Source organism: Strigops habroptila, chromosome 8 (genome assembly GCF_004027225.2).
Source record: "Strigops habroptila isolate Jane chromosome 8, bStrHab1.2.pri, whole genome shotgun sequence".
Taxonomy (NCBI): domain Eukaryota; kingdom Metazoa; phylum Chordata; class Aves; order Psittaciformes; family Psittacidae; genus Strigops; species Strigops habroptila.
This window is the reverse complement of record NC_044284.2, coordinates 35,703,110-35,724,155: the sequence shown is the minus strand read 5'-3', so window position 1 is coordinate 35,724,155 and position 21,046 is coordinate 35,703,110. Positions and strand designations below refer to the sequence as shown.

Genomic DNA, 21,046 nt, shown 5'->3' with positions numbered 1-21,046 from the left:
GTTGTCCTAACAAGGCTGCCTCCCAACTGCTGCTTTTTGGTTTAGTTTTCATTTGTTTTTGTTTTTTCTTTCTTTCTTTCTCTCCTTCCTTCCTTTCTTTGCTTTGGACTCAGGCTGAGAAGAGAGGTGGAGTGAGGGTAGAGGGGAGCATGGTGCTGATGGGGAGGGTCTGGGGGCTCCGGGCCCAGCTGGTGACTGTGGCACAGGGCTGTGCTATCCCTGGGGCAACATAGTCTCATAACTGGGGGGAGCTGCAGCTGTGCCCCAGCATGGCCTCTGCATGGTCCTGTATGGTCTGGCTGCTCTTGGGGAGTGGTAGGGAGAGGTCAGGCCGGGGAACCACTGGAGCTGCCAGCTCAATGAAGTGAGCTGGGGTGTATGGGTATGGAGTGCTCAGCAATCCTGCTGTCCCTCTACAACTGGACTTGGGGATTGTGCTGGGCTGGAGCAGTGGGCATGAGAAAGCTGTCCCCAAAATATTTCCTTTCAGTATCTGCTGTGGGTATGTGATGCTGTGGTTGGATAATGGGTGATACTGGGAAGACCCTGTGAGAGTGGTGAAATGGAGCAGGCTGCCCTATCCCTGGCAGTGTTCAAGGCCAGACTGTTGGGGCTTTGAGCCACTGGTTTAGTGGAAGGTGTCCCTGCCCGTGGCAGGGGGTTGGAACTGTGTGATCTTCAAGGTCCCTTCCAACCCATTCTATGAAACCTCTCCCCTTTGGGCCGCACAGGCTTGTTTACAGCATCGTTGGCAGCAGGGTAGGATGTGTGCTGGAGGAGGCAGCATTTAGCAGGGATTGAATTTGGCTGGAGCTGGCCCCTGAGGGCTGCTCCAGCCTGCACTGGCTGCCCAGCTATCTCTGGGGTGCCAAATTAGCAGAGGTTTGGTGGTGGGAATCTGGGAGGCAGGCTGGGGTTTGTCTGTCCGCTTTTACCAAACCAGAAGTGCTGTAACTTTGCCTAGACCTCTGCTGCTTTGCTCCTAGTATTCCTCCAACTTACCATTCCTCAATCTAGGGCACTGGAGCTCTGAAAAGCTCAGCCTGCTCTGCCAGGTGTGTAGAGGCTGTTTGCATGGAACCTGCCTTGTATCTGTGCCTCCCAAACCCTCAGCCCGGCGAGTGCCCTTGACCTGCTGACCTGGGCTTGTGATGAAGCCTTGCCAGATGCTCTCGTTTCCTTCTCTCACGGTGCAGTTCCTGGCAGTTAACATTAAGATGCTGGGGGGTGATTTTTATTTTACTTAAAAAAACCCTTCAAAAACCCCAAGAGGATCTGTTGTGCATTTAATGTGCTGGTCACAGCTCCTCCTGATCCCCAGCAGCAGCCAGGTCACCTACTCTGTATTTACACTGGTGGCAAATAAGCTCAAAATCTCACTCCTTGTCCATAATTGTCCCACTAATCGTGCTAGCTGATAGCTTATCAGATTTACTGCCTCGATTTCACGGGCCGTGTCCAGCCCTGCCTGTCACCTGCCTGGATGATGGGGTGCTTGCGGCACACTGGAAGCCAGCACTAGGTTTGATTAGCAGGTGCTCTGATGTCCCTGATGGGATGCGACAACACAGGAGCAGCAAATGGCGCTGCTGAGTGTTGCCATGCTGCTGGGTGCTGCTTTGTTGCGCAGCGCCAGGAGCTGTGGTGTCTCGCCATGGCTGCCTGGTGCATGGCTCGTGCACCGTGAGGGGCTCTGTTGATGTGCAATTTGAGGTGGTGCTCACAGATTTGTAAGGCAAATTATTCAAATAAGTTTCTGCAGCTGAAGAGCTGGTAAGAACTGTCTCTGTGTCACTGGCACATGAGGACCCTGCACACGCAGCTGGTGGGGATGCCCCTGCACAGGGTGTTGTTTGGGGGACCAGTGGCTTTACTGGCCCCCACTGCAGAGCAGAACCTGACCTACAGCCTGCAGCCTCCCAAAACCTGGGGGTCTTGGGTAGTAGGGTCCTCTTGGGTCTGGCATGTGGGTGAAACTGGTGGCTGCTTGCAGCCGGACAGACCAGCGGTGGGTAGGGCATGGCGCAGTCGGGGGTGAGGCGAGGGTAGGCTGGGGAGTCCCCCAGCTCCACAGCTCCTGGTCCTTGTCCAGCTGCCATGAGCCCCATGGCCACTGGTGATGGAGAGGGCAAGGCTAGGTACCTCACCTCCAGCTGCACAGGGCAGCTCCGGTGTTTCCGCACCCAGCCTCTATCCCCTCATGGCTGGGTATCAGGGGGGTCTGGCAGCCCTCTGGACATGCTCCTGTGTCTTCAGTGCAGAGGGCAGAAGCTCCCCCGGGTGCAGAGTAGAGAGGGGACAGGCTGGGCACAGCTCAGTGCATGGGCCACTGCAGGAATCCCTCCTCAGCCCCACTGCTCGGCCACCCAGTCCCAGCCAATCCCCACGCTCCAGCACAGCCTACCAGCCAATCCTATGCTGCCACATGTCCCTCCCTTTGCCCCTACACTTCCCTCCTCTCCTCGTGCTCTTTCCACCAACCACAGTCAAGCAGCACCCACGCCTGACCAATCCTAGCCTTCCACCTGGCTTTTCCCCTCAGCCAACCACGTGCTGCCACCTGTCTCTGCTGCTGCCTCACCCTTCACAGCAGCAGCTCACCAATTGCAGGGTGAGGGAGACTGCAATGAGCCAATCCGGAGCTGTCACCTGTCAGCTGTGCCAGCCAATCAGGGACAGCCACACCCCACCGAGGTGTATAAAGGTTCCTCAGGGGTTGGACTCTGTCTGTTTGAGACTGTTGTTGGGTGGTAGAGTGATGTATCTTTGAAGGCCTGCTGTCTGTAAGGTGCTAGAGGGCATACAAGCTCAAAGGTGGCTCCGTATCTTGTTTGGTGCCTGATGCCATACAGGGCATTCTGGGGGATTCCAAAATGTTGCAGGGATTGCTCACCTGGATGGTGTCAGGCTGGGACTAGGAGCAGCAGGTCTGCCTCAGCAGGGGAAGGCTTGCAGGATTTGTTCCTGCTGAAGACATCTCTGAGGATCTTAGAAATGGTTTCCCTGGTGAGCCAGCCTTATGCCAGAGACTGGCTGCTGGGACCTGGAGGGGTCCCACCTACCTGTGGTGTACAGAAGACGATCTCCACCACTGCTTGGTGACCAGAGCCAGGCTCTGCAGGGTGCTGAAGCCATGGGACTGGAGGTGAAGAGCATGTGGCCATTGTGTGCCTTTAGGCATGGTGGTGTGATGCTGGGTCCCTGACCTAGAGCTTCACAGGTCACGCATTCAGCTGTAACCTGTGGAACAGAAGTACTGCTTGTGCTGTCGTTTGCCTGCAGATGTGACCTGCGTGTCATGGGTGATTTGAATCCTCGTTGAACTGCTGCTCATATTGGTCCTGGAGACTATGGAGGTGAATGGCTGAAGCTGTTCTGGGGTGTGCTAGCTAGCTGCTGAGCACTGAAGATAGCTCAGGTAGCTACCAAATGTAGCTGTCAGAAGAGCTGCAGGGTGGCTCATACAAGCCTGGGAGGACTTAGGCTGTGTGATGTGTAGAGGTGACTACTTTGACCAAGGGCAGCCCTTCTCAAGGACTCTGTTGTGGCTGGACCATTGGTGCAGCAACAGTGTCCTGCCTGCGGGCAGGTGAAATGAGAGAGCATCCACGTGGTCAGCCTGAAATGCGACACACCAGGAGAGCCGCACAACCAAAGATCGCAGCCAGTGTAACTGGTAGGGCTGAGCCCATGCCGTGCAGGCAACTGGACTGCATCTGGATCCATCTTCAGTCCTGACGACCCGGCCACAGTAGGTTAGGACCTGTTACATCAACTCAAGCTTGTCCTGCACCAGCTGTAGCTTTGTTATCCTCATCCAAAGCTCTTTTTGTTGTATCTTGACAACTTTCATGAAATTTGGAGCACCTTGAGGGCTTGATGGAGAACCTGTCTGTAGGGAACACAGGGCTTGGGCTCCAAATTAGACATGGCCAGGTTTACTAGTGCAGTTTGTGTCTGAGCAAATAATTGGCATCTACTTAAGAGTCTAATGAGTGAAACTGCCTTCTAGGCACAACTCCTCAAGATCACAAACACAGAAGTGCTTTTGGGGCATAGCTGTTGAAAATAAACATGAAGAGCTGTTCCTCTGGCAGAGCAATTGCCACCCAGCTCAGGGTGTGAGGTGTCCCAGGGGAGCAGACCCCTCAGGAGCAGGCTGGGGAAGCCTAGGGCCATTGAGCAGTCTTGGCTTATCCCACATAGCAGCAGGAAAGCCCAGCCCAGGCTGAAAAGTAAATGTGGGACACCTAGTTCCTGTCCTGTCCCTGGCTGCCATGTCGCTCTTGGTGAGCCAGGGCAGCTCTGGTCCTGTAACTGTGACTTGGCAGTTGGAAAAACCTGGCAGTCCCCAGCCTAATGGAGGTCCTCAAGCTCTGAAACCCAGCTGGATGCTAACCCCTGCTGCTAGGTCTCACTGAGACCACCACCCCAGTTATTCCCTGCTCTGGGGTGGGAACCTCAGAGGTGGGGAGCAGGGCTGGGCTGCCAGTGGCTCCTACACAGACACTGGGAATCCTCTATCCTTCTCTGCACCAACGGCTGCTCCACCTTGTCTGGCTGAGCTGACCCTCTCCAAGGGCAGGAGAGCAGGAAAAAGGGCTATGGGGGACCCTCAGCTTTGCATACGCCAAGGAGGGCCATGGCTTCTGTTCACAGCCAGCTGGGGAGCCCTGGTGGAAGGGATGGGGGGCAGCCAGGGGTGGTGGGCTTGGAGGCCAGAAATAGACCTGGGAGGAAGCGGTGAGTGCTGTGTTTCAGAGCAGAGTGTGGATCTGGAGAGGCTCTTGCACCCCTTTTGTAAGAAAGCACAGTGCAAAGGAGATGGCTGGGGGGTGAGAAAGTCCAGCCCAATTAGCCCTTGGAGAATCCACAGGCATGGGGACCTCAGGCTGTAAATCCAGAGGAATGGGGTATTTGCATGTGCTCTTTCTCACCCAGGAGGGAGGCCTGAAGGTGAGGGGCTCTGCCTCTCCCTGCATGCCAGCTGGGTGTCAGGTGGGGATGTGGGTGCTCCAGCTCGCTTTGGGCATGGGGGTGCTCCAAGCTCTGTAAACACCAATCTCTCCTTTGCTGCAGGCAGAGCAGGCTTCTGGCCCTCGTCTTTCAGGGAGCTGGAAACCAGCACCCCTCTTTCATGACTTAGGGCAGGAGGTGCAAGGGGTGATGCATTTTGTGGCCAAAGCTGGAGACCTGGTTGCTCAGTTGGTGTGTGACCCATGGGCACTGCTGAGGGGGACAACCCACAGCAAGTATGGGCCAGAAGCCCAGGCACTGCCAGACCCTGGGTCCACAGGCAGAGAAGGGATGTGGCTCCAAATTGCCTGGCAGGCAGCGTGGTCCTTTGTGAGGCTGGGGCGCCTGTGGAGCCTGCCCAGTATTTGCTACACTGCTAAGTGTGGCCCGAAAGGCAGCATGAGGCCCCGGAGTGGCTCCCGGCTGCTGTGGGGTGCAGAGCCAGAAGCCTCGAGTCCTGGCGAGCCCAGGCCTGCTTATCCCCCAAAGGTGAGGATGCTGCTTCCCTAGGAACACCTCTCAGAGCAAAGCCCAGTCCCTAGGATGGGCTGTGGGAGCAAGGCTCTGGGGTGGTGTGCTGGGGGGGTGAGCAGCAGGCAGGAGCAGGGATCACGGCTTTGCTGTGGGAAGGGGTGAGCAAGAGGCACCTGCTGGAGCTGCTGCACTATGGGGTGGCTGTGGGGCACCCCACAGTGCAGGCTGGTCCCAAGCAAAGGCGGGGGGCTACATTCAGCTGTGGGGAACACCATAGGGCTATTAGCTGTGGCCTTGGGCTCTCGAGGCTTCTTGAAGTAGGGACAAAAGAGGGACAGAGGCAGGAGCGAGGCATGGGAGTGTCAGTGCTTGTGGGAGATGCTGGGACATCTCATCCTGGCCCTTACTGTGTGCCTGTCAGTGTCCCTGAGGGCTCTGGGCTGGCACAGGGCTTGGTGTATTCAGTCCAGCACAAGGGCTGCTCCTCTCTTGGGGTAGAGCTGGTGGCACGTCCCATCCCGGGTGGCCCGCCAGCCTACCTGCCATGGGCTGATCGGCCTGAGCTGTCCCTCTGTGGCTCTCCTGGGGTCGAGGCTGGCACGGTGGCTCAAAGCCAGCGTCCTCCCCGCTCGGCTGCCGGCGCTGTGCAGGCGCTGTGCGGTCCAGGCCATATCGCTGTATTGCAGCACCATCTAGTGCTGTGGGATGGGGAAGCCCAGCACCCCAACACCCGCCCCGGGAGCTATGGCAGCACTGTGGGGACAGGCCAAGACCAACCTGCCAGGAAACCCAAACAGGCTGTTGGTGGTGAGGATGGACAGATAGCACAGCGTGTCCCCTGGCCTGGGGCAGCCAGAACTCACCCCTGTCCCCTCGCGCCCTGCTCTATGTTAGGGAATTTCCTGAGAGGATCCCAGGAAGCATCAAGGCATGCAGACGTTCCCGCTTCCTGAGCCAAATGTATACACTTTCTCCAATGGAAATAAGGCCTCTGCCCTCTCCTCGTACCACTTTTACTTCTTTATCAGCTGGGTGACCCTGTCTCCCAGCCCCTTATTGTTGCTTCTTTATCAGCTGGGTGACCCTGTCTCCCAGCCCCTTATTGTCAAGGTCTTCATTCTGATAGCTTCCTCTTGCATCCCTTACAGTTTCCTGTTGCCCATCTTCCATAACTGGTGTGAGTGTGATCCCTTCCCACAACTTGTCACTGTTCCCCGTTTACACACCTGTGGCAATGCGTGGCACACCCTTTCCAGCCTCGCTTTTGGGACACCAGGAGAGCTTTCTGCAGCACAGTCCCACTATCCCCTCCTTCCCAGCCTCTGCATCCCAGCTCATCCACTCCCAGCTATTCATCCTTCCTGGGTGCCTGCCATACTCCCTACCTTGCCTGGCACTGGGAGAGCAGGCTGGGGTTTGGCACAGAGCTGGGTGCCATAAGAATGGGAAGCTCTGCAAGAGGGGCTGTGGCAATGGCTGGCCCCACTCCCCTCCCGCAGTGTGGGGTGCCAGTGGGGAGCACTGATGTGGATGTCGGGTGTGCAGTGGGGTGAGGTGAGTGCTTAGTCCCAATAGGGATTGCACCCAGACCCCGTGGCACTGATGGGCTGGTGGCCTGAGGCTCCCTAGGGCAGGAGGATTTTGGCACCTTGGGCTGAAAAGGGGCCCTTTGGCTGCCTCTGCCCTGGCTGCCCTCCTGCCTTTGGGGATGGAAGGGGCTGTGCCCAAGTGACCTGGCAGCCCTGAAGTCCCTGTGCCCGAGCAGTTCAATGCCTGGCTGCACTGTCCTGGTGATCCAGGAGCAGGATCTGTGCCCCCCAAAGGGGACAGAGGGACTTGAATCTTCCCAGCCCTCCTGTCCCCTCCCAGTGCTGCTGGGGGAGGATGGAGCTGGGTGAATTGGAACAGGATGGCACTGGCCCTGCTGGCTGCCTGCTGCCACGCGCTGCCTGCCGCATGCCCGTGGTGCCTGCACCCGCGGGAAGGTAAGAGTAGCAAAGCAGGCACCGAACATAACATGGCCCTGGGCTGTTTGTGCGCCTTTTGTTCACCAGTAACTTTCTCGTGAATCAGCTCATTAACCGCATTAGGATGGCTCTGCTTCCCACCGAGCGTTATTGGGCAGGGCAGATCTGGGGCAGCGTGCCAGCGGGAGTCCTGCTCTGCTTTGCTGGGCACTCAGGCAGCCAGGAGCCCTGTTGGCAGCTGGGGTAGGTAACACCCTGATGGGTGCTGGCCGTCGGCAGCGAGGATGTGAGCGCCCTGTGCTTACTGTGTGGTGGGGAGGAGCTGGCCCTGTTTCCCCACTGCAACAGGCAGGCAAGAGTCGAACATGCCCAGGGTCAGGGTCTTGCTTTGCAGCCAGCCCTACTGGTGTTTTTCATTGCTGTAAGCCATGCCCATTCTTCAGGGAGCCCCTGTGGTGTGATGGACCCCAAAACTACACAGAGAGCTCCCCTAAAGCCAAAAGCCTGTTGTGCATCACCCTCCTCCTGTGCTGCCTCACTGCTTTTACACCCCAGCTGTGAGGGCTCCCAGGTGAAGACTCAGCTGAAGGGCAGTGAGGATCAAGCTTGCTTTTCACAAGCTTCATCCCGAATCTCTCCATGCCAGCCCCCATTCTGTGCACAGCCCCAGCTCTCACTTGCTCCTCCCTCCATTTCCCAATGTGCCTCTATGGCCTCTGTATCTGGGCTCTGCAGGGCTACCCTGCCCTTACTACCAGGTTCCCTCCCGACATCAGGGGCGAGTCTTGTGTGGCCGGGAGCATCCTCCTGAGCATGTTCACTGCACCGAGGCTGTTGCAGAAACAAATGCCCACTGCGTGCCAGTGGCTGGAAGGGTCTTGCACCCACCATGGGAGCTGCTGAGCCCAAAACACCCCAGCTACGAACAGTGAGCCGGAGAAGCCATGGCTGTCAGCTGGGATTCACTCACAGTGGCTGCTGCTGCTGCTTAATCTGGCCAGTTCCCTCTCCCCAGCACTGCTTGGCCAGTCTGATGCCAACAGCTCCAGCATGTGCCAGGAAGCAGCAGCTCCGGGTGAGCTAGGGTTTGTGTGAGCAGCTGGGCACTGGGAATGGCCCTGCCTGGCAAGAGGCTCCTCGCCTGCCCCTGCCAGGTTCTACCCCCCAGAATTGCCCCTTTCGCCACCATGGGGCCCTCCACTTGTGCAGAGCCCAGCATGTGGACTCCACTGGGAGAAGTTCCCCTGCCCAGAGATGCCTCCAGAGGCTGTGGATTTCTGGGTGGGAACTTTTTTGGTAAATAAAAGGTGTAATTGCTGCATTGCTCCCTGCACCCACTTCTCCCCCCACCTGCATTTGCACAAAGGATGGCATGGGGCTGCCCTCAGGCTGTGGCGAGAACCACTCTGGACACATGGGCAGGTGGTGGCACACGGGTCTTGGCCTCCTGCTTCTTTCTTGTCCCTTCCAGCCCCACTTTTCCCTTTGCTGGTGCCTTTGCTGGCCCCATGCCAGTGGCCCCGTGCAAGGGAGCTGAGAGCTGCCAGCACCATGCTCAGCCCCTGGGTACGGGCACCCTCAGGGCAGCTCATTGGCAGTGCCTCCTGCCCCTTCTCCCAGCGCTCCCAAATCCCCCTTAGCCCTACGGAAGGGCTCCCACGGCTGCCTGGGCCAAGCACGTGCTCCTGCTCCCAGCGCCTGCAGGCCCTTCACCCAGATTTGAGTGGCGTCCGGTCAGAGCACACTGAGCTCTGCCCTGCCGGGGCCTTTCTGGCAGCAGATCGGGCCCCGGCACTCCCCTGGCCCCGGCGTTTGCTCCGCCGGTTCTTTAGGGGAGGCTGAGCGCCGCGCTGGGAGATGCTGAGGGGGACTCCGGGGAATGCTGGGGAGGGCAGGGAGATGCTGGTCCCGGGGCGGGAGCCGGTGAGCAGCCAGCTATTTCCCAGGGAGCCACTTGAGGGCGGCAGTGACCTGCCGCAGAGCTGCCGCCGCGGGGCCGGCTGGATCCAACTGGGTGAACTGGACGAACTGCGACAGCCCGGGCCAGGCGGGTGCGGGCGGGCAGGGAAGGGGCTCCGGGGCCGCCCCGGGCCGCCTCAGGATTCGCGTCCCTCAGGGGCCCTCTTCCAGCGCAGCCAGAACTATCTATTTTGGGAATATCTATTGGAACATCTCTCCTGGAATAGATAACCTCTCTCCAGACCATCCACCTTTCATACTTTCCCTTTTTGGATACCTGCCGTCTCCCCTTTGTGATGGAGATACCATCACTAGGTGTCGTTCACGCTGGGTGCTGAAGGCAGTTTTGGTTGATCTCTGTTGTAAAGGTTGGCCTAGGTTGGGCCACACTACTGAGAAGTCTCGGCTCCACGAGTCCAGCAGGCTGAAATCCGTCAGTGAGGTCTCATGCGGAAGCTACTACAACAGCTAATGCTCTTCTCATGGGGATTAATGGCCCAGCCTCAATTCACCTACAAAAAATTTTATGTTATATCCCTCCCACGTACACATAGTGGCTGAATTCAGGATCTGAGGTGATGCATTTCATCTCCCTGTGGTACCTGGGTATCGCAAGCCCAGCCACCAGACAGGCTGACTAAGGTGTCAAGCAATCATAAAGCTGTCTATGATGTTTAAAAGCAGAAGCTGGAAATGCCTCCTCCCCAAGATTTACACGTGCTAGAACTAAGTATGAAGGACAGGGGGAAAAGAGTGCCAGTAGGGCTCGAGGAGGCTGCTTTTGGTAGCAAAACTGATGCTGTGTCATTAAAGCCGTGCACATGTGGAGATTGTTGGGCTCATCCACTGCGGCCACAGCTGTGCCTCAGGGAGCTCGGCCCCACACAGGGCTGCTGCTGGTGGATTCAGGGAACACAGGTTTTCTGCAGTGGTTCCCAGGAACTAGAAAAGCAGAACAGTGTGCAGTGCTGCTCAAGAAACCGGTGATGGCAAACAGGACAAACTGCCTGAGGGACTGACAGACAGAAACGAGGGCAAGGAGAAGCCTCACTCAGAGCAGTCAGGAAACCTTTTCAACATGGGCAGCTGGAGGAAGAGAAACGTAACAAGGATCAGGGGGCCCGGGAAGTCCTGTTCTGCTGCTGGCTTGAGCAATAGCAGTTCATGGCTGCTGCGAGTCATTTTTGCAACAGAAAGGAAAACGCACAGAGCTAACATTTCTTCCCTTCTTTGGACGGTAGGAATGTTTTAATTGAGAAAGTTGTTTTAATTACATTAGGTGATATCACAGTCTATTTTACAAGTTCAGGTAAGAGGATGTGTGGACCAGTTACACAGGAATCCAGTGAAAGGATAAAAACCTACAACACGAGAAAAATGAAAAGGTTAACTTAATCCCCCAAAAATGAAACGCATTGAGAGTTTGGCGTAAGTGGAAATGGGAGATTATACCAGGATCCAGAGCAGTACAAAGGAGGAGACTAACATAATTTACAGTATTGGTTCTGCATGACCATCGTTTGCCCGTGTTCAGAGACAGCTTCTATTCCCCAGTGCATCGCTGAGCAGCTGGTCCTGTCTCTGAGGGTTTGGTCTGGTCTTGTCAGAGGAGAAAGCAAAATAACTGATGGGCAAAGGTCACAACCCACGTTGAGCTGGTCCCCAGGGGTCACCGCCTACAGGAGTGTCTTCCACTGGATAGTCGGGGGGTTCTGCACCAAGAACTGTATGGAGGAAAACTAAAACAGCTCCAAAAAGCCCCATCTCAAACGTAGAAAAGTCTCACTCTGGAAGTGCTTACGAGAAGATCGTCATCATAGAATTTGGTTTCTATAATAACATTACCACTGTGGAAGGAAAAGACGAGAGAGAAGAGGTATTAGAAGATTGCGTGATGGTAGAAAATGACTGCTCCTCTCCATGCTCTCACAAGCCCGGGCTGCCACCTGACCTCCCATAACAGGAGCTTTGGTTTGGAGCTGCATGCAAGGAGCACTGTGTCCTGATCCAGGGGAGGCCAGGGCTGAAGGACCCTCCCCACTGCATTCGTACATGGAGCAGTTCCCCCCATCCCTCCTTCTCTCATCAGCCCCTCTCTGGGCACAGTACCCCACAAGCTGCAGAGGGCTCACAGACAGGAAACACCTGATCACTTCTACTGCTAAAAAGAAAGTAGCAGTCCCAGCACCTTCAGGCCCCTCTCTCCTGCAGTCAATTGTGAAAACCGATGGGAATTCTTATTTTATTCCCCAACTCTGTCCTCTAGTGCTGAGCAAGCAACTTCAATCAACTTAGTGTGTCATTTCCCTCAAGAAGTGCTTAAATGCAAACGCACAAGCATATTTTATACAAACTGCAATGGAAGTGCAGTTTTGGGTGTGACAAAAGCTCTGGTGGTTTAACTTGCTGACTCTGAGATTTTGGTGGATAAAAATAAGAACTCTGAGGCCATTACAACACCTGGACACCTGAGCAGTGTGATCTGACCGTGTCTAAATAGCATGGCTCTTGAAAATCAACGCAGCAGTTCCATCTCCACTATAGCTCTTGGTATCTGTACCATTGGCAAAGCTGGACCTGGCAAGAGCGTAAGTTTTTTGCTGTGGGATGGACAAAGTTTGAACTCAAATGTCGGGGAATGTTCTCAGTCTGATTGATATTCAGCAATCCTGGGAATCCTGCTCACCAAGTATCACATCTCCATTCTTTCCTGCTATGGAGACACTGAGACAAACACAAGGTTTTTGGAAATATCAGAAGGTGAGGGGCTCTCCAAGTCTTGGCAGTTGAAAAAAGCTGATTTCTTTGGGTCACAAAAGCCCTTTTGGATTTCTTTGGGATGGTGATTCTACTGAAAAGCCTCAAGAATGACTTTAGGACACCTGCATGAATAGGAGATAGATCTTGGCTGCCCACTACAAGTGCACACTCCAGGGAAAGAATGAGACACTGGAAAATCCTCAAGGTCACTTGAGAACTGGACTCTCATGATTCCCAGTCCTGAAAATGCCTTGATTTCCTGGGATAGTCAAAACCAACTTGTCTTTGTTTCTTTACTCTGATTCCCAAATCTGGCTCCTCCTATACTGACTGAAAGCCACCAGCTCTGGTAGCTGAGGACATATGTAGCACCTGTGAGGTTCTGAGCAGGTATTGTGCCAGCGATTGTGCCAGGGAGCACTATTTGAACACTGATGCTCTTTTCTGAGACTGCTCTCTCTTTGAAATGTGCTGTGAATAGAAATCAGTGATGGTAGTTCCTATCCCTGTGCCTTCTCTATGCAACTGGCTTTCCTCCAGACAGGGAATGAGAGGGAAAATGCTGGAGAAGGAGGTCTTCCAGAGGACTCAGCGACCTTGCGGTAAGACTGGCTGCTCCTGTCTGCCTCTTGTTGGCAGCAGGATTGCCATACCCTTCTGTCTCTGCTGGCAACGTGTTCCTCGTGTGCTTGCCAGCACCCATCTAGCACTGCAGGGAAGGTGGCTTTTTGTCAGTGATTACAGCTCCCAAGGGGCCTCCCTCAAGGAGCCTTTTCTGTTTGTCCCCTTGTGCCTGGCTGTCCATGCTCAGAGTGGTGCCCAGTGTGCGTCACTCTGACACAAGCCCACGGGATCACTGACCTGCTCACAACTCAATGTGCAAACAGCGCCCAGGACCAGATGTTTCTGAGGAAGGTGCGTGAATTACAGGTGACCGTAAAATAACTGTTTGCTATCTGTTCAGGATATTTTATCCCCAGATACAGCTCTGTGTGGCTAAATGTATAGTTTATAAGCCAGTGTAAAAGACACAAAGCTTGGCAAAATGGTAGGGAGCTGAAACAAAATGCCAGAGCAGCTCCTATGGGTGATCTATTGCACGAAAAACAGCCACCTTGGAGACAAGTCAGTGATGCACAGCAGGATTTGAAAATGGCCCAGACATCTTGTTGTTTTGGTTTTCCTGGATGTAAGGGGTATTAAGCTGCAAAGCATTGTAAAATCCTTTTACGATTCACCTTTCAAAAAAATAAAGCAACTCTAATAAAGGATCGGTTCCACTTTCTTCAAACTTTTATTACTATATTAATGCAAATTGGACCTATGGGAAAGAAGGTAATGAGGTTGGCTTAGCCCCTTTTATCTCTCAACAGCTAACAGTAGTGAGGGTGATCCAGAGTTGGTAGTGGCTCCCTCACTTCATTCCCACTGTAGCCCCCAAGGAAATGCCACACACTGCTTTTTCTCTGCCTGCTCTCAGATTCTGTATTCCCAAGGCACTCACGTTAAAACGTTAGCTGGCATCATCTGTGATTCAGGTGCTGCCTCTATCAAAGACTGCCAAGTGTTTGTGGAGTTAGGAATCACAAAACCGAATTCAAAGAACCATTCTGCAAAGTAAAAAGAAGATCCAGAGGTATTTGAAAGAAGATAAAAAATCCACAAACGGTCTTTTCGCTTTTCACCTGACAGGCTGGGGAAGTCCCTAAACTGTCCTGCTGTACTGCCAACATTTTACATTTAAATTACTTCGTACAGCTTAACCTGCACAGAACCCTGCCCTCCTCTTAGAGCAGATATTCCCTCTCTAAAATAGCTGATGGTAATGATAAAGTCATACCACTTCCTTAGCATTCAGTGGAAACTCCATCACACCTAATAGTGAGCAGGGAAACCACACTCCCACTCTTGCAGACATCCCCTGGATCCAGTTGAGATTAAGTGTACAACTGGTTGCCCAAAGGCAAGGAGCTCAATGTTTTACCTCCCCCTCCTCCACCCCAGATCAAGAGTAATACCACAGTGAGGGAAGTCAGAGATGCAGCTACGGAGTCACACAGACAATACTCAGTGGCACTGCTGTAACCAAAGTAAACCAGAGGCTCCCTTAGTCCAGCCTCCAGTCTGGCAGCGGCCAGCACTAGGTGCTTCTGAGGAAGACACATGAACCCTTGTAATGGGTGACTCTAAAATAACCTGTTCCCTTGCCTCAGGCAGCCTGCGGTGGATTTATGCCCTGAAGCATGATTACCCAGATTTTTTGCTTACATAACTAAGTGTTAATACACTTATGAAATGCTACCCCTAATGCTGTGCCCCGTTAGCCTGACAAGATGAGTGCTTCAGTGCTACTCTGAAAAATTAAAACCACCTCATTCAACCCGTTTCAGTTTCTCTAATCCCCGCCGTGCTAGGGGTCCCTCCCTGTGCTGCAGCAGGACTGCTCAGAGCAGATGCATACCTTCTAGACACTGCCCTTTGAAATAAACTTTCTGTTCCAGTCGGAATTTTTCCATTTGTTCTGCTGAGGAAAAGTTTAACTCCCGAGACACTGCTTTGCATTTCAGGATTTTTTTAGGAACTCGAGCTGTGAAACAGATAAAGAAGCATTATTTGGACACGATAGAATCATAGAATCAACTAGGTTGGAAAAGACCTTTAAGATCATCAAGCCCAACTGTTACCCCAGGACTGCCAAGCCTGCCACTAAAACATGTCACTAAGGGCAAACTGATCTCCCCTCATGGCTGCCCCTCATGATCTCCAGTCACAGCCGCCCCTCATCTGCCCTCCCATAGTGGCCCACACTGTATAGCTGCTGCCCCTACCCCTCATGGCCACCCCTCATCTCCCCTCAAGATCTCCCCTCATGGCCACCCCTCACGGCCCATGGCTGCCCCTGCTCTCACCTCACGATCTCCCCTCACAACCACCCCACCACCCCCCTCATGATCTTCCCCCATGCTCTCCCTTCACCCCTCATGGCTAGCTGTCCTGTCACCTCACGATCTCCCCTCATGACCGCCCCACCTCCTTCTTCATGATCTTCCCTTATGGCCACCCTTCCTCTCCCCTCACACTCTCCCCTCACCGCTCATGGCTGCCCCTGCTTTCCCCACACAACCATCCCACCTCTCTCCTCACGATCTTCCCTTACGGCTGCCTCCGTTCTCTCCTCACAATCTCCCCTCCTCCCTCATAGCTGCTTCTCCTGTCCTCTCACAATCTCCCCTCACCGCTCATGGCTGCCCCTGCTCTCCCCTCATGGCCACCCCTGCTCACCCCTCATGATCTCCCCTCACAAAGGACTTAGTTTTTACATTTGCAGGAGTGAAATCCAAGATGCAAATAGGTTAAGTACGTTGCCCAGAGCCAGGGATGAAACTTGTGACAGAACAACACTGATCTCTCAGATTCCTGGTTCTAAGCTGTTTATTACTAAACCTCACAACTCTTCAAGTCGAAATATGAGATGCAACTTAAATTTTTTCTTCAGGAAGTGTGCTGAAGATCACAAACAGCCGAAGGGCTGCATAGTACACCAAGTGTGTTAGCCCTCCTCGCTTCTCCTTCCCTTTCAGACTGTATATCCCCTGCAAACCACAAACGGCTATTTCTGAGCTCAGCAGCACCGTTTCAGCCATCTCACATAGCTCTGGGAAGTCATCCTGTACAAGCGTACAGAACGCCTGTTCCTCAAATATTGAGACCCACACAGGCAGTAAAGTCAGTACCAAACTGGAGCTTAAGAGAGTAATTTGGCAATCCAGGGTTTCTGGGCTCTTGCAGAGAGGGAGACACCAACAGCAAGTGGCAAACTGTACATGGTAGATATTTCATACGGATTTTTTTACAAGTGGAGGAGTAAGAGAAGGGACAGTTTGGAAGCACTGATTAATAAGCTGTGAGGTCCTAATCAGAAGAATACAGAGGGGAGTCAATATACTAAAAATCTCCCAAATCCATCATGCTTCAGTGGTGTGACTGTACATAATCCTTCCTGCATATTAGAAAATGTTTAATGTAAATTTATTAGGAATAAAGAGGGGAGGGAATACAGCTGGCATGTGCTGTATGAGCCAAACTGATCTTAAATGGAAAGCATATCAAAATATCCATGAGCAGACAGCAGGCTGCTCTTTAATAAAAGGAAGAGCCTACCAAACCCAGTCAAATCCATCTGATGTAGAACAGTTTAATGGAGTAGGACCTTGATAAGAAACCACTTTAGAGAGCTGGAGGGTTAGGGAATGTAAGCTACCATCCAATCCCATGGGGAAGTACACAGCCCATGGTCTGTTACAAACAAAACAAAACAAAAAAGAGGTAAAAAAGAAAATTAAAAGTGTAAAAGAAGAGTTTTAAATGTAAAAGGTCTCTAATTATTTTTAATCTTTTTTTTTTAACATAGAAATCTGCATGGCACCATCCTTTACTGCCCTCACAAGTACAGACTACAGCCTGTTGTGAATAAACATCCTTTTGCAGTTAAGTGCAAAATGACTTGCTGAAACTATTCTGCAATTTAGTAATTACATTTCTTTCATCCTCAAGACAGACTGCTGAGAATGTTTGTTTTAATAGTGTAAAACTACGAAATAAAAGGTTACTTTTAATAAAAGTGGGACTGTGTAACTCTTTAAACATCTGGTCTTAGAGATTTCATTTTATATTTATACCATCAAGCGGAAAATTTTAATTGAAATTATTTATTTAAAACTCATTTTCTTTTATACCTCTTCTTTTTCCATTAAAAAGATAGAAGAGAAAGAAGTTTGATTCTCATCAGTTAGGTTCATTTTAAACTATGCTGAAACGCAGATAAGCATCAACTTTACCCTAAATTTACTACTGCTTTTTTGCTAACTTGAGTATATACTTATACCTGCACATTTATTTAAGCTAACATACATTTAGTCAGATACTTAATTCTGATTAGAAAGTGATGAATAACACATTTCTTATTTACTAAGCAAATGATTTTGGGTACAACTGTGTTTAGTTAGAAACTGAAATTCAATTAAAATATCCATATCATGTTTTCATGTAGTTTAATTAAACTACCTTAAATATTTGGGACATATAAGAAAGGAAGCTATCTTAGCCAAACTTACTTTATATTTCAAACTACATCTTTTCTTAGATAATGAAAGGATTATTTGTATTTTCTGAATGAAAGCTAGCTGTGGTGACTGGGAACAACACTGTCAATTCTACAAGTGCTAGACCTCAGCAGCTTACTCCGTGATGTGCTTGTATAGCAGAAGAAAACCAACTTCATGGATTTGCATCTCCCAGATTGCCTCCCAGTTTTGAATGCACTGTCAGTGAATTGAGCTAACTGGGTACATAGAAAAGCTCCTGCTGCCAAAAGCTGGTTTAGACAGTTAATTCCAGTTTCATGTGCTCAGGCAGTGATTTCCACTATTTGTAGCAGTTTAATGTTCAGACTTCAGCAGCAACCCAATACCACATTAATATTCTTTTTATTTAATCTAAGTGGTAATAGTAAGTTTTATGCAGTAATACAGTATCATGATTTAAAACTTAAGAGTTAATTTTTTAAAGAAAATTGTACTTAAATCAAATAGAAGTCCTGTTTAAAAACCAAACAGAGGTCCCATTTCAAGGAAATACAATTTATTCATTCTGCTATATATTTGATTCTTTGTGATGTCTAGACTGTGATTTGCTCTGAATGGCCACAGAACACACACACACAAATACTATATAATGACTTTGAGACACACATGGCCAACATTGGAGAGGAGATTTAGATTAGACATCAGGAAGAAGTTCTTTCCTGTGAGGGTGGTGAGGCGCTGGCACAGGTTGCCCAGAGAAGCTGTGGATGCCCCATCCCTGGCAGTGTTCAAGGCCAGGCTGGACAGAGCTTTGAGCAACCTGGTCTAGTGGAAGGCGTCCCTGTCCATGGCAGGGGGGTTGGAACTACGGGATCTTAAGGTCCTTTCCAACCCTAACTATTCTGTGATCATAGAATGATTTAGGTTGGAAGGCGTCTTAAAGCTCATCTAGTTACATCCCCCTGCTACGGGCAGGGACACCACACACTAAGCCATGTCACCCAAGACTCCGTCCAATGATTCTGTTTGTCCTCACTGTTTCTGTTGCAGGACTGTACCAGAATCACATTTCCCCACAGCTTCTTTTAATTCACAGTCAGATTATCCTCCTTTGTTGGACACCTCTCTCTTTTCTCAGCTCTTAGCCTATTTATTGAGAATAATCTATCCATCTCAGCCTTCTTTTCTTGGTAAGCCATACAAGAACGTCTTTTTTCCTCTCTTCTCCTAAGGAAGACCATTCTCCCATCTGTAATTTTTTCAGTGGCTTCTCCTAATAGCTCTTCTCTGCACCTGTTCCAGTGTGCAGCCATCCATCTTCTAGATGGATGAGTGAACTGCACACCACATAAGGTCTTAACAATTCCTTCTACCATGGGCATTAATCTCATGCCAGAGTATGTTTTAATTAATTCTCCAAGCTCCTCTAATGGAGGTGAGGGTTCCTGTTTTATATGTGAGGAAAATCTGAGACACAGTGAGGTGGTATGATTTGCCAAAGTGAAAAAGATGGCAGGAGGGAAATGTGGCAACACAAAAACCCCTCCTGAGACACAGCTCCAGCCGTCCTTCCTGCCCCAAAGCACACCTTCCTGCAGTTTGCATTGAACTGCAGTAGCTCAATGCTCTGTCGAGACAGAGAGAAGAGGATTCAAAGACTAGCCATGCATCCAAGGAGGAGCTTTTACAGCACAAAATCTGGCAAGACTGTGAATATTTTTAGCTGATTTTCTTCTGCTTTCCAGAGCCTGTTTCCTCATTTCTCCTAGGTCTCCTGTTACACAGTTATTTCTAGAAGTCAAAACATCACTAACCCACAGTCTAAGAAATTTAGTATTAAGCTGATGAATTACCACTTTTCTTTTAAAATATGTATTTCAATTGCTTTCCTACAGTTGTATATGAAGGTGCTGGAATGTTTTTCTTTAATATAGGTATCTTGTACAATAGGCATAAGTAAGTATCTGCTAAGGTCTATCAGCAGAACTGTTTGCTGTTAGCTCTGGTAGGAGAATGAGAGTACAGGTTAGCAAGGCTGAAGGAAACACAGCTTGGAAAATGCTTTTAGTAATCACTAAGTCACAGCTCTGCTTTCCTCTAGCTCTGACCTGCATCTTCTATCCCTGGCATCAGGCCCCTCTTAAACTGAGAGCTACTACTGGTCCTATTAATGAACTGTTGTCATAAAGCAGATGAATGTTGGGTGGGGACCAAAGGAGGAGAAGGCAACTTGTTTCTCTTGTGCCTTAAGCAGGCTTTGAAACTAAGTATATTGCTGGAAGACTGCTAGACTCACAGAGTTTTGCCACAGATCTTCTGTGTGGTCTCTGGGCAGAGGAAGATCTTTATATTCTGGTTGCCTCCTTCAGACACCGCAGATTTTCCAATTTATGGGAGAGGTAAGTCCTAGTAGTGACAGGCAGAACTCAGTCCTTGATGTTTAACTAAAAATAAATCAATGTCACCAGCATAATTAAATGATCAAGTTCAATCCACTTACTGGAGATCAGCTATGGTACTCACATAATAGAAAAGCCTTCAAAATTAATTCAGTGAGGTCAGACTCTTCCCAGAGCCAAAGCAAAGCTCTTGGCAAAGGACACTACCTATCACAGTGCTTTGTCACAAAAAAACAGGGAAGAGTAAGGGACAATGAAGTCCTCTGCTACTCAGCAAGGACAGAGTGGAAGGTGAATAGGCCTTCTAGCAGTGGTAGAAGGACAGGAGAGCAGAGCAAATGTACCTTTGTGTACCACTTTAAAGCACAGGTCAAATTTAGTGCAGGAGAATATTGGGACAGTTGTGGCCAGGCAAGGTAGTAACTGTGTATGCTTCTCCGCTGGTTCTCCATTTGACCTCTACCTTGACTAAACCCTGTTGTTATACTGAGAAAAGTCAATATATTTTTATACTTTCCATTTTGGAACTAACACTTAACCTAGCAAAGGTCAGCCACTCATTCCTTACCCAGCTCGGCTCCCTGCTTAGCATTGTTTAACTTGTCCCCTTTGCCAGCCCCTGATTTACTCCCACCCTTCTCCACATGTCCCCACATTTTTGTGGTGGAAGCCTCCGAAGGTGTGAAGTCACAGCCGGGACATCTGGTCCTTCAAAGCTCACAACTCTGGTGACCTAGACATGCAGCACCACCCAGCCCCAAATGCACAAAAAGGCCACACAATACCTTCATGCTCCACTCCAGGCACAGACAGATCTTCTGTTCCTTGCCAGAGGATTTTCCCTGTTTCTGCATCCCGAAGGTTCATCCAGTTTCTGATCAGGAAGCAATTAAGGAAAAGAAGCTATCTACATTCCCTAAATGCTGTGCCTAGTACTCTTCACTAAGCCCTGAAATAGGCTGCTCCAGCTGAGTTTCAATCCTGTTTTCTGATTCTCAGGAGGCCAAGAAAAAGAGATGCTTTTTTCCCAGAAAATAAATGAACAAATCAACCCTTGACCAGAATGAATTCAACAAGAGTTGGATAGTCAGATTTAGTTTTTACTTTCGACTGAAGCTTGTTAACCTCATTTATCATTTTCCATTGCTTCTAAAGGATAAAGGCAATGTCACTGTGCTGCAGAGAAGCAAGAACATTGCTAACAACAGATAATTCTACATAAACAGTCGCCGTTCTCTGGCATTTGAAAAATGCTAGGTAAAGAAGTGCTTCCTATATAGCATTAGAAAAAGAATAACACTCAACTGAGTTTGTTTTCCTAGCTTACAAAGTATTAATATCAAGGGTTGTTCTGTTGCTGTTGACCTGGTAACTGCTACTCATGGGA

General features: G+C 50.6%; 1 protein-coding gene across 3 annotated transcripts in view; it reads right to left on the bottom strand.

Moving 5' to 3' along the window:
• Positions 1–10,628: 10,628 nt before the first annotated feature.
• PDE6D (phosphodiesterase 6D) overlaps positions 10,629–21,046 on the bottom strand; it is a 38,608-nt gene continuing 28,190 nt past the window's right edge. For 2 of the 3 annotated variants that reach the window (XM_030496061.1, XM_030496062.1), the window contains 4 exons: positions 20,445–20,533; positions 14,638–14,763; positions 13,681–13,786; positions 10,629–11,263 (listed from right to left, as the gene is read on the bottom strand). In XM_030496061.1, coding sequence (XP_030351921.1) covers positions 11,182–11,263; positions 13,681–13,786; positions 14,638–14,763; positions 20,445–20,533 — 403 coding nt within the window. In that variant the 3' untranslated portion in view covers positions 10,629–11,181. Of the gene's footprint in view, positions 11,264–13,680; positions 13,787–14,637; positions 14,764–19,556; positions 19,705–20,444; positions 20,534–21,046 lie in introns of all 3 variants that reach the window. The other variant, XR_003992889.1, reaches the window with a different exon arrangement.